Source organism: Linepithema humile, chromosome 3 (genome assembly GCF_040581485.1).
Source record: "Linepithema humile isolate Giens D197 chromosome 3, Lhum_UNIL_v1.0, whole genome shotgun sequence".
Classification (NCBI taxonomy): Eukaryota; Metazoa; Arthropoda; class Insecta; order Hymenoptera; family Formicidae; genus Linepithema; species Linepithema humile.
The window spans coordinates 19,109,205-19,123,670 of NC_090130.1; the positions used below are offsets into that span (position 1 = coordinate 19,109,205).

General features: G+C 33.6%; 1 protein-coding gene across 1 annotated transcript in view; it reads left to right on the forward strand.

Annotated features, from left to right (window-relative positions):
* The first annotated feature begins 7,044 nt into the window (after positions 1-7,044).
* The window catches only part of LOC136998856 (uncharacterized), a 35,057-nt gene continuing 27,635 nt past the window's right edge, over positions 7,045-14,466 (forward strand). The window contains exon 1 of the mRNA XM_067352157.1: positions 7,045-7,578. Coding sequence (XP_067208258.1) covers positions 7,397-7,578 — 182 coding nt within the window. The 5' untranslated portion in view covers positions 7,045-7,396. The remainder of the gene's footprint in view (positions 7,579-14,466) is intronic.

Genomic DNA, 14,466 nt, shown 5'->3' on the forward strand with positions numbered 1-14,466 from the left:
TGAAAATTTTAATATATACAAGTTTTTTTTGAAAGGTTTTAATATATCTCTTGATAATATTGTTGTGCCCGTACTATTTCGCCGCTGATGCTGTGTGTTACAGCTGACGGACCGATCGATAATATTGATCGGTCATTAGAGAGTTGAAGCCATATGGCATTTATTAATAATCTTTCTTATATTCGTTGTCAAGACAACGAATATTGATTAACAGTTTAAAGGGTCTCTATGACAGTTATAAACAAACTGTCATATGTCAGATCTGAGATAGCTGTCTGCTCGGGCGGACGTATACGACAGCTCCGGTCTTTAAATCTTATTTTCGGTTATTTATTGTATGAGTTACTGTTGAGTTACTGTTCTTATTAAAGTGTTCTCTGTTTATTCGAAGTGTTGTGTTGTGTTGCTTGATTTCGTGAGTTTCGTTGTCGTGCGTGAAATACCGGTTCGCGGACGCAACAATATATATGACAGGTTTTTTTGAAAGGTTTAATATATACAATTTTTTTGAAAGATAAAACAATACGGTTTTGTTTTAGTTGTGACAAGAGCGTGTACTTGGCGCCTTTTTTTACCTTTTTTTAAAAAAGGTAATTTTTTGATAGATATTTTATTTTTTTGTAATATATACACAAGTGCACAAAGTACACTTTCTGTTCTGTCTGTCCACTAATTACCATTGAAATATATACCATACTGGAACGAGCACGCCTTTGTTCTCGACCGGTCAGATGGAGATAGCTCTTCGGACCCGGATCTCTCTATCTAACCAACAGTTTTGGTCACGTGTTCACAGCTACTATTAGTCGAGAGTAGACGAGATAGAAAGAGAAATCCGGTACCGAGTCACTGCCTTGTCTGACCGTTTTGTCGAATGAAGGGGGTAGCCTATGCTCGTTCCAGTATGGTATATAGTTCAATGCTAATTACAGAATACTGAGAGTGTTGTCAGCATGTCTTGCTACACTTCTGCACTTTAAGATCGATAAAAATTTTTTTCATAAAGAATACTATTATTTTGATATACACTATCTTTATTCGTCTCCACAACACGTTATATATATATATATATATATACATTTCACGACCAATATTATATCAATGTTAATTAATATCATCAAATAGCGTTTTCGAATAAACGGGGTTTGAACGATCTAGGGTTGATCAATCACTATTTTACTATAAATGCAAGTCTTTCATTGGTGGAGAGGTTGCAATGACGTCATTAACCAATCTTGGGTCGTTCAAATCCTGTATAATCGAAAACGCTAAAAGCTGCGAGCTAACAGGTCTGTGCGCCGCCATATTAGAAATTAGAAAAGGAAAGACGTCTTTTAGAAAAAGAAATCTGAACGCATTAGTTGAGTGCGTTCTGATTGGTTGCGTGCTGACGACGCTGACCAATAAGACATGCGTTACATTTTAGCGTGACATCCGAGAAAAATGATGATTTTTTAGATTTCTCGACTTTGGATGCATATATCTTAATTTATAAAGCACACAGAGCAAAAACAAGCATACTTTCCTTATATATCTTAGGTATGCGCTTTCAATTGAGCCTATTACCAACTCAATCGGCCCAGCCGTTATTGAGATCCGATAATCTCGGCTCGTCTGAACCTTCCGTCTCGCGTAAAGATACACGGTCGGTCTTGCGCTACGCGTGAACTTGGTGCAAGACACTACCGTGTCTCTTGATATTCAGGACATATTTCGTAAAAATTCCCTGAATTCCTTTTCCAGGTATGTGGCAACCATGTATCATATTTTTTTACATCTTACAATAGTGTTTATATAAGAGTAGCCTTAAAATTTTGGTTTTAACAGTTGTCACGCTCTGCTGTCATGAAAATATCACGACCAACAATCAAATAAACTTTTTCATTATAGCCATCTTGGATACTACACTAATTTATAATAAAGTAAAAGAGCAATTATTTCTTTATAACTAGATATTTGATAAAATACAAAAATATATATGACTAATTACTGCTGTACAGAAAATATAAATTAAGAATTAATCTTCTATTGCATAATTCAAAAGTGCTTAAATATTATAAATAAATTATTATTACTGTTATTAGTATTTCAATAAATGTACGAGTGATATATAGCTCTAATTATTAATTTATTAATCATCAATATTTCTATTTTCGGACAAACTCTTGATCTTGAACCAATTCCATACAACATTATGTCGTCTTATATTCGTCTGAAAGATCTTAAAATCACTCAGACGTCTTACGAAACTGTCAAAGAGACGTATTTAAAACGTCTATGAAACGTCTTATGCAACAATTTTCGACGATTTAGAAACGTCTTTGAGATGTCTCTTGATTTGTCTTATAAGACTTCTGTGAGACTTATTTTAAGATGCCCTTAAGACAAACGTTTTATTAATATGATGATTTTATACTCAAGTAGCAAATAATCGTCATCTGATGTTTTTTTATCATTATAATTATCATTATAATTATTATATAATATTTTATCATTATAATATTTTATCATTATAATTATTATACATTGTATAATATAATAACCAATTATGACGATAAAAAACCATTAGATGACGATAATTTGCTACTTGAGTAATTATTTTACAATAGAATATTTTTAAATTTGTTACATTTTAATAATTTATTATTATTTCTTTACATAATACTTATAAACATAACTTTTACATAATATTTCTTACATAAACTATATTAAGACATGTTAAAATATAAAATCTAAATATACATATGTATATTTGTAACACTTATAAAAATACATTTTGCACTTATAAAAATATATATTTATATCACTACTTATATGTCACTTTATATTATGCCATCATTTTCAATGAATAATGGCGATCTCCTGCGTGCTGCAACCATTCTTAGATAACTTTCTGCCTGATGAAGACTGCAATTTTTCACCGTAGAAATAAAATCTGAAATCATTACAAAATTATGTTTAAATTACAATTCTTTTATACTTTAATATTGAAAACTGTTGTTAAAATGTAAAAAATTAAATGTAACAATTGTTGCATTTAAATTATCAGATTGATCTAACAATTGCTTATATTGATTTGTTTTTTATAATTGAAATTTATTTAAAGAAAAGTAACTAATTTATTGTGTTAATTATAAAATACTTTTTAAACTTATGTTTATAATATTTTTGTTTTTAATTATCTGTAATAATGCTAGCAAACGTTGTGTCTTTCGTTGATATTGGTTATTTTTTTCAGTTCACGATTATTTTTTGGAAACGTTATCATCTAAAATAAATTTCAGAATATTTCTCGTCTGATTAGCATATGTAGTTCCTTCAATTATGGAAATTTTCTTTTTCTGCAACATAAAAACCAGATGTAAAATAGTGATTAATTTATCCAGATAGGACACTAAATTCTATACTGAAATTCTATATTAAAATGCGCCGTGATAGTTCAGTTTTAAAGTAACATTGAATAAAAAACTTACAAACTGTTTTCTGATTTCCCTGTCTTGTTGAAACTCCTTTTCAAATTTGCAATAATCTTCTATGGTCATCAGAGATAAAGAAGGTAATAAATTTGTGTCACATTCAAGAGTACTCTCACATGCAATATCCTGATATATAATTACACATAATAATAGTATCAAATTATACGTAATAATATCATTAAATACATCTATTTAATGAATTATATTATATATGTATAATATAAGTACAGTAGTTCATAATATTGTTACATAAATAATATATATTTATGGCTTGGTACAAGAAGTGCCAATATCAAATTTCTGTTTAAATAAACCAAGATTAGAAATGTGTTTGAAAACTCTTGTATATTGTGTGCAAGAAATGGTAATGTCAAAATCTAAATAAAAATGAAGGTAACAGCTTTCACTTATACATCAAGTTATTTAATCATAAACTAAAAAAAATTTATAACTGGACATATCTCAAGTTGATGAATATTGACATTGGCACTTCTTTCACCAAGTCACAGATATATATTAAGAATTAAATACTTATCAAGTTTTTAGCATTTTCGTAGTACAAATTTTTTCACATCGTGACGATAGATCATGCTCGATTTCGTTTCTGCTCGTTCGCTGCGTTTTTGCTGCCACACTGCTAGCATATTCATAATATTTAGCTCACTGGGTTCAAGCATACTGTAATAAAATTATAGGTTACAAAATTATTATTACCATTATAAAGTATAAATTACAATCGTTGTGAAATAAGGAGGATCGAAGGCCAAAGCAGGATCTTAATTGCCAAAATTTTTTCTTCTTTAATCAAGAATGATAATTATAAACGTTTCGATCGAAATTTCGACCATCTTCAATATACAGAGTCTACAATACATAAATTAATTTAAATTAAAAACGATTACTTGTGTAGTGTAATCGGAGTCAATATAATGCTTGATAATTACAATGAATAAATAGTAAAAATATGTATTTGATTATAATGATACCTAATATGATGTGCTAGCTTTCATTCAGTGAGAATTAATTGTCTTTGCTACATATTCATCAATTGTGAGATAAGAAAAATGTGACTGTCATAAGTATTATATAAAATTTTTTAATTTTTCCATTAAGAAAAGTGTACTCACTTAGGAGGCTGTGTAAAAAATTTTTATAAATTATAATTTCAATTTACCCTTATTTATAATTTTATATATTTTATATATTAAAATAATAATTAATTAAAAAAAACAATGATTACCTTGGATTAAGAATGTTATTTTTGACCCGGTTGAGTGAAGTGGTTATTTTAATCTATAAACGTCAAACACAGCATAAGACACATATATTGGTTAAAAAATTATTAATATAGAATATAAACTTTATAGTTTTAAATTACCTTATATTACCTAATTATTATTATCTGATAGTCCATCGCCTCAGCTTGGATTCCTTGAAGCCCTTCGTTTTACAATATTTCATTCAAGCACTCTACAATTAATGCCCTGTCTATATCGGAGGATGATTTTACTTCTGGCTTATTTTTTTATCAATTAAAAAAAATTATTTGAGTCAAACTATCCACTCCACAAGTAGGATCATTCACTGGTCTAAATTAGGCATAATTGAATGAAATTGTAGGTTTTGCATTTCTCCCAGAATTGCCATAGCAGACGACTTTATAAGTTCTTTTGATGATGTCTTACAAAAGTTCCGTCAGACGTCTGTACATCGTCTTTACCCAGACAGCACACATGTCCAAAATACATCCAAAGGATGCCCAGAGGACGTCCTGTCGTCCCAAAAACGTCTTCGGGATATCCTCTGGACGTCTTTTGGATATGCTGTGCTGTCAGGGTAAATAATGTCTCAAAGACGTAATGAAAAAGACGACTACAGAACGTCGTTAAGACATGCATGTTGTGTGGGTATAGATATGTATATAGATTTTAAAATCTATATGTATATTTTTTTTCTATTTCTCTTTTAAAGATATATATTTTTTTTTAAATGTGTATATAAAGCTGTATTTTATAACCTTAATTCAAATAATATTTTGTTTTTTATTCAAGATTTATGTTTCATATTATAATGTTAATAATTTTGTTAATAATAATTATATTAATATTATAACATCATCTGCCCAACTAAATATACAAATATTTTTAATATTAAATTAATATATACTACTTACGTTATCCGTTATTTTGCTGGTATTTTATCACTAGTTACTTTTTTTATACTTTAATTGGTCGATACCGCTAATTCCACTCGTTCCTCTCGTTCCGCTTATTCTCACCAGAACGTGTAAAAAGCTAATTCCACACAAAATCCATAATAGCGCAAACGCATGAGCGGAATTGCTGTCGGAAACTCGCCAGTCGGAATCTCGCGTTTCCGATCGGAATAGTAAAAAGTTCCATAACAAATGCCCAGTACAGTGTGAACTCAGTGCAGCAATGAAGAATAAACTTTATGTTGGAGCTTGCGACGCGAACAAACTTAATGGCGAATTCCCACTGAGCGCGTCACGCGTCGCGTTATCCGTCGCGTTACAAATTAACCAATCAAAACATCCCATTTCATTGCATCATTTGTCGTGCGAATGAAATGGGATGTTTTGATTGATTAATTCGTGACGCGTCGCATCATTCGTCGCGTCACAAATTAACCAATCAAAACATCCCATTTTATTGCATCATGTGCCGCGCGACTGCTTGCGCGATGCATCGGTTCGATTGCTCGACATTCTAGAGACAAAAGATTCTTTCTTTGTACGAGATCCTAGATCGCGCGCATTTGTTATAAGGCAGAAAATGTAACAATATTCGTAAGTTTCAAATTATTATTTAATACTATTATTAGATAATTATTATTCTCTACTATTATCTCTTGTTTCCTTGCGGCGATGCGTTTAGTGTGAATAAAAACACTATTCTTTAGCTTACCTCGCGTCGCGTCATAACGCGAGTCATGACGCGACGCGTGACGCGCTCAGTGGGAATTCAGCCTAAGGGCCATTCTACATAGGGTGTTTACGATAATTCAAGTTCGAGTTAGTTTTACTAGGACCGAAAAATGAGATAGACATAACCATCTAGAACCTTTATGATTTATGACAACTCGACGCTGTCTTGTATTGCTTGAGTTAAATTCATTGAATTTGTTGAGTTTATTGAGCAAATTTTATTGTAATAGAAAAATGTCAACTGCAAATCAGTCTATGAAAGAAACAAATAATGTTGGTATGTATGTTGGTATACCTCTTTAATAAATTAATAATAATATAATTAATAATAATAATAAATGACATTTTTCTATTACAATAAAATTTGCTCAATAAATTCAATGAATTTAACTCAAGCAGTACAAGACAGCGTCGAGTTGTCATGAATCATAAAGGTTCTAGATGGTTATGTCTATCTCATTTTTCGGCCCTAGTAAAACTAACTCGAACTTGAATTATCGTAAACACCCATATGGCCGGAGCACAGACTTTTGCATAAAGCATAACGCATAAGCATAAGGAAATTGATTGGTCCATTTCCTTATGCATTTGCTTATGCTTATATATAGACCAATCAATTTCCTTATGCTTATGCGTTATGCTTTATGTAAAAGCTTGTGCTCTCGGCTATAGAGTCACAAATGTCTCATCGTCAGTATAGACCAGTTTGCCGGGAAGAGAAGAGTTGTACCACTATATCGTTCATTGAAGTGAACATATCGGTTGTAATATCTATGGGCGGTATTCATAGTCCGTTCTTATATTCAAGATCGTCTTAAGCACGAACTTATATTCGCTCTCTTTGTCAGACACAATCTATGTGTGACGAAGAGAGCGAATATAAGTCCGTGCTTAAGACAATCTTAAATATAAGAACGGACTATGAATACCGACCTATATTCTCACGTGGTAACGTTCAATTAAGAAGACAAATATGTCTGTTCATATTTTGCCAAATGAGCTATTAAGAATAATTTTCAATTTCTGTGATGTTTACACTTTATCACGAATTAGTATAGTATGCAAACAATTTAATCTTGTGGCATGTGAAACATTAAAGAAAAAAAGTGAACATTTGCTTGTCATGAATCAGAAATCGGAAAAATTTTGTGAACGGTAAGTTAAATAAAGCTTAATCTTTATTTGTATTTCTATTTATTCTAGAATTTTCTGTTCGAACCAATTTTTTTGATAATTTTCCGTTTACGCCGCGTGAGTTGTATGGCCTGTGGTCGTGGGCTCCACGTGTCGAATTCATTGAACTATATAACATACTGGAAAGCGCACAAGGAGGGATTTTGTTGACCTCGAGTCGAAGGAAAGAGTTGCCAAGTGGTTATGTTTATTCTGTGTTGCACGTTTATCTAAATAAAAAATCGAAACGCACGTTTATCTAATCGAAAAATAATAATAATCTCCATAGCAGATGATGCCTTCTTAGCTAAAAACATACACCTGCATACGCAGTACGCAGTAAAGTTGCGAAAGCTTAACAGGGACGCTTGAGATGTTTGTTACTTATTTTATAATCACCTTGTACGCTAAGAAAATGTAGGCGGAATGGAGATAGTAGCACGTTAGTGAGACAGAGAGGGCAATACCTTATAGCGATGGCCTTTGTCGCACAGGCTGGTGTCAACTCGAGAGAATGGAGCACTTGTTCCAGTAAGGCACTAGATATGTAGGTATTCTCATCCGCCATTTTGGTTCCTATTAGATGGAGAATTATAGCGTATACAGGGTGACACTTAAAGACTGCCCACTAAGTACATAGCGTTATTCCTTGCCAAAAAATGAGTCGAAAAAAGTCCTGAATCATTTTTAATAATTGACGTGTTACACATGTACGCTATACTATACTATATACGCTATAATTCTCCATCTAGTAGGAACCAAAATGGCGGATGAGAATACCTACATATCTAGTGCCTTACTTTTACCGTTTCCACGTGTACTCCATCCCATATCGTAAGATACAATAATATTGATGATATTTCCAACGGCAGCATCAAACTCATTGGATATGTTCATATCAGATTGTATCATATGATTTGTATCAGTTGATTGAGAATTAATATTTTTAGAAGTGACAGAATGAAGAGTGTTAATTTCGGGATAAATTTCTTTTGATATTTCGGCAGGCCTAATGGAAAGAATGAAAAAGAAAAACATGTCACTAAGAGAAATTTATTTATCAATAATGATTTTATTGTTTTTCAAGTATGATTAAATGCTGTGTTACAGAAGAAGGTGAAATACATAAGTGAAGAAGCTTTTGGTATGATGTTATAATAAAATAGTAATAAAACTAATTTTTAAAGTAACAAAGTATATTTATATAGTACATCACCTCCTTTTTTAATAAATAAAATAAAATGAGAATATTTCTTACAGTTCTTTGCATAACTTCTCAATATTTTTTATTACTAATTGACGTTCTTCTTCCGCTGCTCTCTTGCAACTTTCTTTTGCTACTTTTTCGATTGCTGGACCAACTTGTCTCTCGTATCTTTTAAATGAATTTGAGGATATGGATGGAATATTTAAAGATGCGAATAATTTATTTAAGGAAGTATGCCCAATTCCAGAATGAATGCAACCTATAATTAAAATTAGGTTAAGTTACGTAAGTGAAGGTTATGTCAAAGATATACTCATGTATTTAAAATTAGGAATACCATACCAAGAGCAGTCTTCATATTTATATCCGAATAATATGTTAATTTATCTCGCCGACAGCGTATTTTTCCGGTATAAACGTTTGTTGCAATGTAACATTTGTCACATATAACTTTCAAAAGAGAATTTAAACCGATACGGATCTCTTCTATAATATTTTCTAAGGAAAGAATGCACTTGCAATTGACATTTTAAATTTTTTCCCAATTCTTTTAATTCTACGATACGTCTTCCTTCACAGACATCGCTATAACAGAGATTCACAGACGGAGATTGGTTATGTCTTTTGGCTTTAGCCATAGCTGAGACGGCTTTTAAACGTTTGTTTAAAACACTTTCTTTTATAAATTTCCCTTTTTTTCTTAGTTGATTAGGCATTTTTCATTAATTTTGCATACAACACTTTATTAACATATTTAATTCTAACTAGATTGACATATGACAGCCATATTGAAAAAATGCGATGTTGCCACGATCATTTCCATAGTACCGTACATTAGTGTACGTCTATCGGTACACATAATGCATGTACATATACATGCATAATATGGACAATGGCAACAAAAAGTATTATATGTAAAGAACAATAAGTAGTTGCTTTTTATATGCATTTTGAAACATCATGTAAATTTTATTGATAATCTTTTGCAATAATATTACATTCACATATTATATATCATATATATAAATATTTAACATAAAATTATCGAACTTTTTCATATTTTGTTAAGTTTAACTTTTTAATAGTACTGTCGCGGACGTACTACCTTAAGCGTAAGTCCTCTTTGCATCGCATTTTTACTCCCGTCAGTAGTTCGAATGAGCTCGTGTTAATGCTTCTTTGGTAAATGGAATTTAAGATATTTTGCAACTGTCTCACATAACAATACCATTTGGTAGGATTTTCTAATGATAATTTAGTAAGTATTGGAATTATTGTCCGATTTATTCTTTCTACTTGTCCATTTGCTCTTGGCAAACCGGTGGTAATCAAGATATGTTTAATTCCTTCATTTTCGCAGTAGTCTTGAAACTCCCTCGATGAAAAGGCCCCTATCGGAAATAATACACACTGGATTGCCAAATATTTGTTGTTGCAGCTCTAACTTCTTAATTACTTCTTGCGCTGTCGTGCTCTTCGTTGGATATAACCAAGTGAATTTTGTAAAGCTGTCGATCACGACCAGAATGTGTTTGTACTTCTTGTTACTTGTACTGCTCGTGGATTCCAAAGGGCCTAAATGATCTATATATGGTACGTGTGCAAAGGCACGTCACCCTTAGGTAGCGGATGAAGTTGTCCCTCCTGTTTACCCTGTTTTTGATTGGCAAGTATGCATGAGATGCAGTTTGCTATAAACCTTTCGACTTTTCTTTTTAAATCTGGTATAAAATATTTTTTTTGTATTGCATCTTCTGTTCTTTTTGCTGCCAAATGACCTTTATGGTGAATCACTTGTATGATCTCGTTCTGCATACGCTCTGGAACCATCAGAAAATCTCTGCTATCGACAAATTTATAGAGCACACCTCCGATCAACGTATAACCATCATCAGGCTTTAATTCCATTGTCTCTATTAACGTTTTTTTTTCGGAATCATCTGCTTGAGCCGCTTTTACTCTTGCCACTATACCGTCTTCTACCATCGTCATAACTGCGTTCCTACTTAATGCATCGACATGTTTCATTCGGGTACCTGATCTGTGTTCCAGTATATACTCAAACTCTTCTAATTTTTCGGCCCACCGCCAGATCTTCGGAGAAACTTCCTTTTTACGCATCGTTTGCGTGAACGCCACACAATCCGTTATTATCTTAAATTTTATTCTAAGTAGATATACACGGAATTTCTCAAGTGCCTCTATTATAGCTATCACTTCTAATTCGTAACTTCTATAATTTTTTTCGACTGGCCGCGATTTGCAACTCATATATTGCACCGGATGTAACTTATCGTCTGTTTGCGATCGTTGCAACAATATCGCGCCTATTCCGTCCTGACTAGCGTCGGTATGTAGTTCTGTCTCTAGTGTCGGATCAAAGATACGCAACACAGGTTCCTCGCTCATTATTTGTTTTAATCTATTAAAAGCTTCTCTTTCTGCCTTCTCAAATCGGAATACCCTATCTTTACGCAACAAGTCACTTAAAGGTTTCGCCGTCGTCGAATATCCACTCACAAATTTGCGAAAATATCCTGTGAGGCCCAAAAAGCTTTGGACCTGCTTAGCTGTTGTCGGTTCTGGAAATCGTATTACAGCTCTTATTTTCTCTGGGGATGGTGATACCGTCCCATTTTCTATTATCTGTCCTAAATATTCTATATGCGTCTTCATAAATTCACATTTTTTTATGTTCAGTTCTAAGCCATATTGGCTCGCTACTCTTAATACAACTTCTAATCTTTCTATTGCTTGATTACAATCAATCGCCAAAATTATTACATTGTTCAAGTATAGCGTCATTATTCCGTCATTCACTAGCGGTCGAAAAACTTGACTTATAAATCTCTGGAATACTGGTGGAGAATTAGACAAGCCAAACGGCGTTTTTAAAAATTGATACTGGCCTTCGTGTATGATAAACGCAGTATATTTACGACTTTCTTCATCTACCTCTACATGGAAGAACCCATTCTTAAGATCGAGTGTGCTAAATACTCGTGCGTCTTTTAATTTGTCTATTTGATCTTCAATTAATGGCAAGGGATGCCTATCACGTTCTATAATGCGATTAAGTGGTCGATAATCAATGCATACTCTAGGACAGCGCTCGGAATTAGTTGCACATTTCGGGCCAATTCAAGAGACGACGCCTCCTGTTCCCCCACTACCGCCCGGCCGCGGGCGAGCCGCCGATAGCTCTGGCGCAGGAGCATTTTATATAAGAAATAGGCTCGGTTGTTGAGGCACCTCTCAAAAAATAGTAATATTTTCTTTGCTACATAAATAACGTTTATTTTCATTAATAATTAAATATATATATATTATGTATTAATGAAAATAAACATTATTTATGTAGTGAAGAAAATGTTACAATTTCCTGAGAGATGCCTAAACAATCCAGCCTATTTCTAATATAAAACGCTCCTGATCCAGAGCTATCGGTGGCTCGGCCGCCAGCGGCCGGGCGGTAGTGGGGGGACAGGAGGCGTCGTCTCCAGAATCGGTCCGAAATGTGCAACTAATTCCGAGCGCTGCTCTAGGAAATCCATCTTTCTTTTTAACTATTACTACTGGGCTTGCGTATTCCGAAGAACATGGTTCTATTATGCCTTCTCGTATCCATTCTCTTACTTGCTTTTCAACTATCTTCTTTTCTGGCATTGCTAATCTACGCGGTCTCTGGAAAATCAATTTTTCGTCTTTGAGTGTTATTTTCAGTTTAACTCCTGTCGTTTTACATTTTTTAGGCTTATACGCAGCTATCAATTCTTCTACTTTATTCTTTATTGTTGCGTCCGACGTAGTTTCAACATCTATTTGCTGTTCTTTTTCGGCAGTAATATGCGCAAGAAAGTCTGTCGTTAATTTTTTATAAATTTTCACGTCATGTTCATTAAAACTTAAATTAGCTTGCTCTAAAATATCTCTGCCGATAACTACTTCTACGTGTACCATTTTGCACGGTACGACATACAACGTCAAAGGAAAATCATCACCATTTATATAAACAATAGTTTGAAAATAGCCTAAAGCCTTTGATTTACCGCCCCCGAAACCGGAAAAAACACGTGTCGACTGTACCAACTCATATTTATTTAACTTTTTAAATGCGTCTTCTCGAATTAAACTAGCTGGACTATCGGTGTCTATAAGCGCTCGCAAATTTTTATTATTTATAATAATATTCTTTATCACGCTAGTCAGTGATGCGCTCACGAGATTTACCTGTTCTGTACTCGCGTCAGAGTTTACTCTTTTCTCATTACAATTTCTCGCTTCGTGTCCATACTTATTACAATTAAAACATTTTTTTCCTAATGCCTTTTTATCGCTGTCCCTAGCGTGATGTCCGATCGTGCCACAATTAAAACAACGCATTTGCGCCCCGCCTTCCTGATTATTCGTCGTCCTCGTTCTCGCATCTCCACGCGAGGATCTCCTTCCCGCGCTCCTCGTCAGTTCCTCTCGATTCCTCATTTGTTTTGTCGTTTTCTCCGAGTGAGTTTTTGTCATTTTTTTATAGATCTCAAGCTTATCCTTAAACTCACGAACTGTTTTTGCTCCGTAAAGAATCATTTTACTACTGGTTTCATCGTTGATACCTCTAATTACATAATCGAACAGCGCGTCCAATTCCACGGCGCCTCTTGACGCCAACTCTCTCATTGCTAAAAAATACTCTTGCACAGTCTCTTTTTTCTTCATCTTACGTCTTTCTAACATTCTGTGCAACTGTGCACTGATGATTTTTTTGAAGAATTCTTCCGTCAAAACGTCTTTTAACTTCTTCCACGTTCCGATAATTCTTTCACTTTGTATAAATAATTTGGCTACGCCTTTCAGAGATTTTTTTGCAAAGACTACTTTTTGTAAATCATTCCAGCCGAACATAGCAGCGGCTTCCTCAAAATCGTTAATCCATCGTTCAATTGGATATGAATCAGTTCCATTGAATGCGCGAACTGAATCTTCAACATCTCTATAATTTAAAACGAATTGATTAGCGTTTTTATTCGTATCTCTTTGCCTCCTACCTCTTTCCGGTCGAATGTTACGCTCCTGTATTGAGTAGTTCATGTTTTCATTCCCTTCGTCAACATCGGCATTCTCGTCATCGCTTTCGTCATCATCGTACTCGTCCTTGTCACGCATCGATCGTAGAGCCTCTACGTCCATCAAAGCTCTCACTCAGTGCTGCAAGATCGAGCATCCTGCAACACAGCAACATGAGGGGAACGGCCCCCACCATGCGGGCACTACACAAGCGAGAACCGCACGTCACGCGTCCGTGTGCGCACGCGTCAGCTTAGCATGCTATTTGTCACTTCCCCAGCCCGCGAAAAATGCTACGTACGAAAAATGCTAAGAAGCCAAGCGTTTTTAATCGAGTAAGGCGAATCGCTTGAATAATAAATATTCCGTCTTCTAGACCTGTATCTTGCAACTTGTTTTTTTTTCTTTTTTCGCATTTCTTTCTAACGCACAATCTAATGCACAATCGAGTAAATAATTAAATAAATTTTTTTTCTAAACAGTATTATTTTATATTCATTAAAAATATACGCATAAGTTAAATTATTAACTGTTGAAAAAGATATTAATTTGCTATGACTTGTCAATAGAAAAATAAAATATAATTTTACAATTTTTCAACAAAA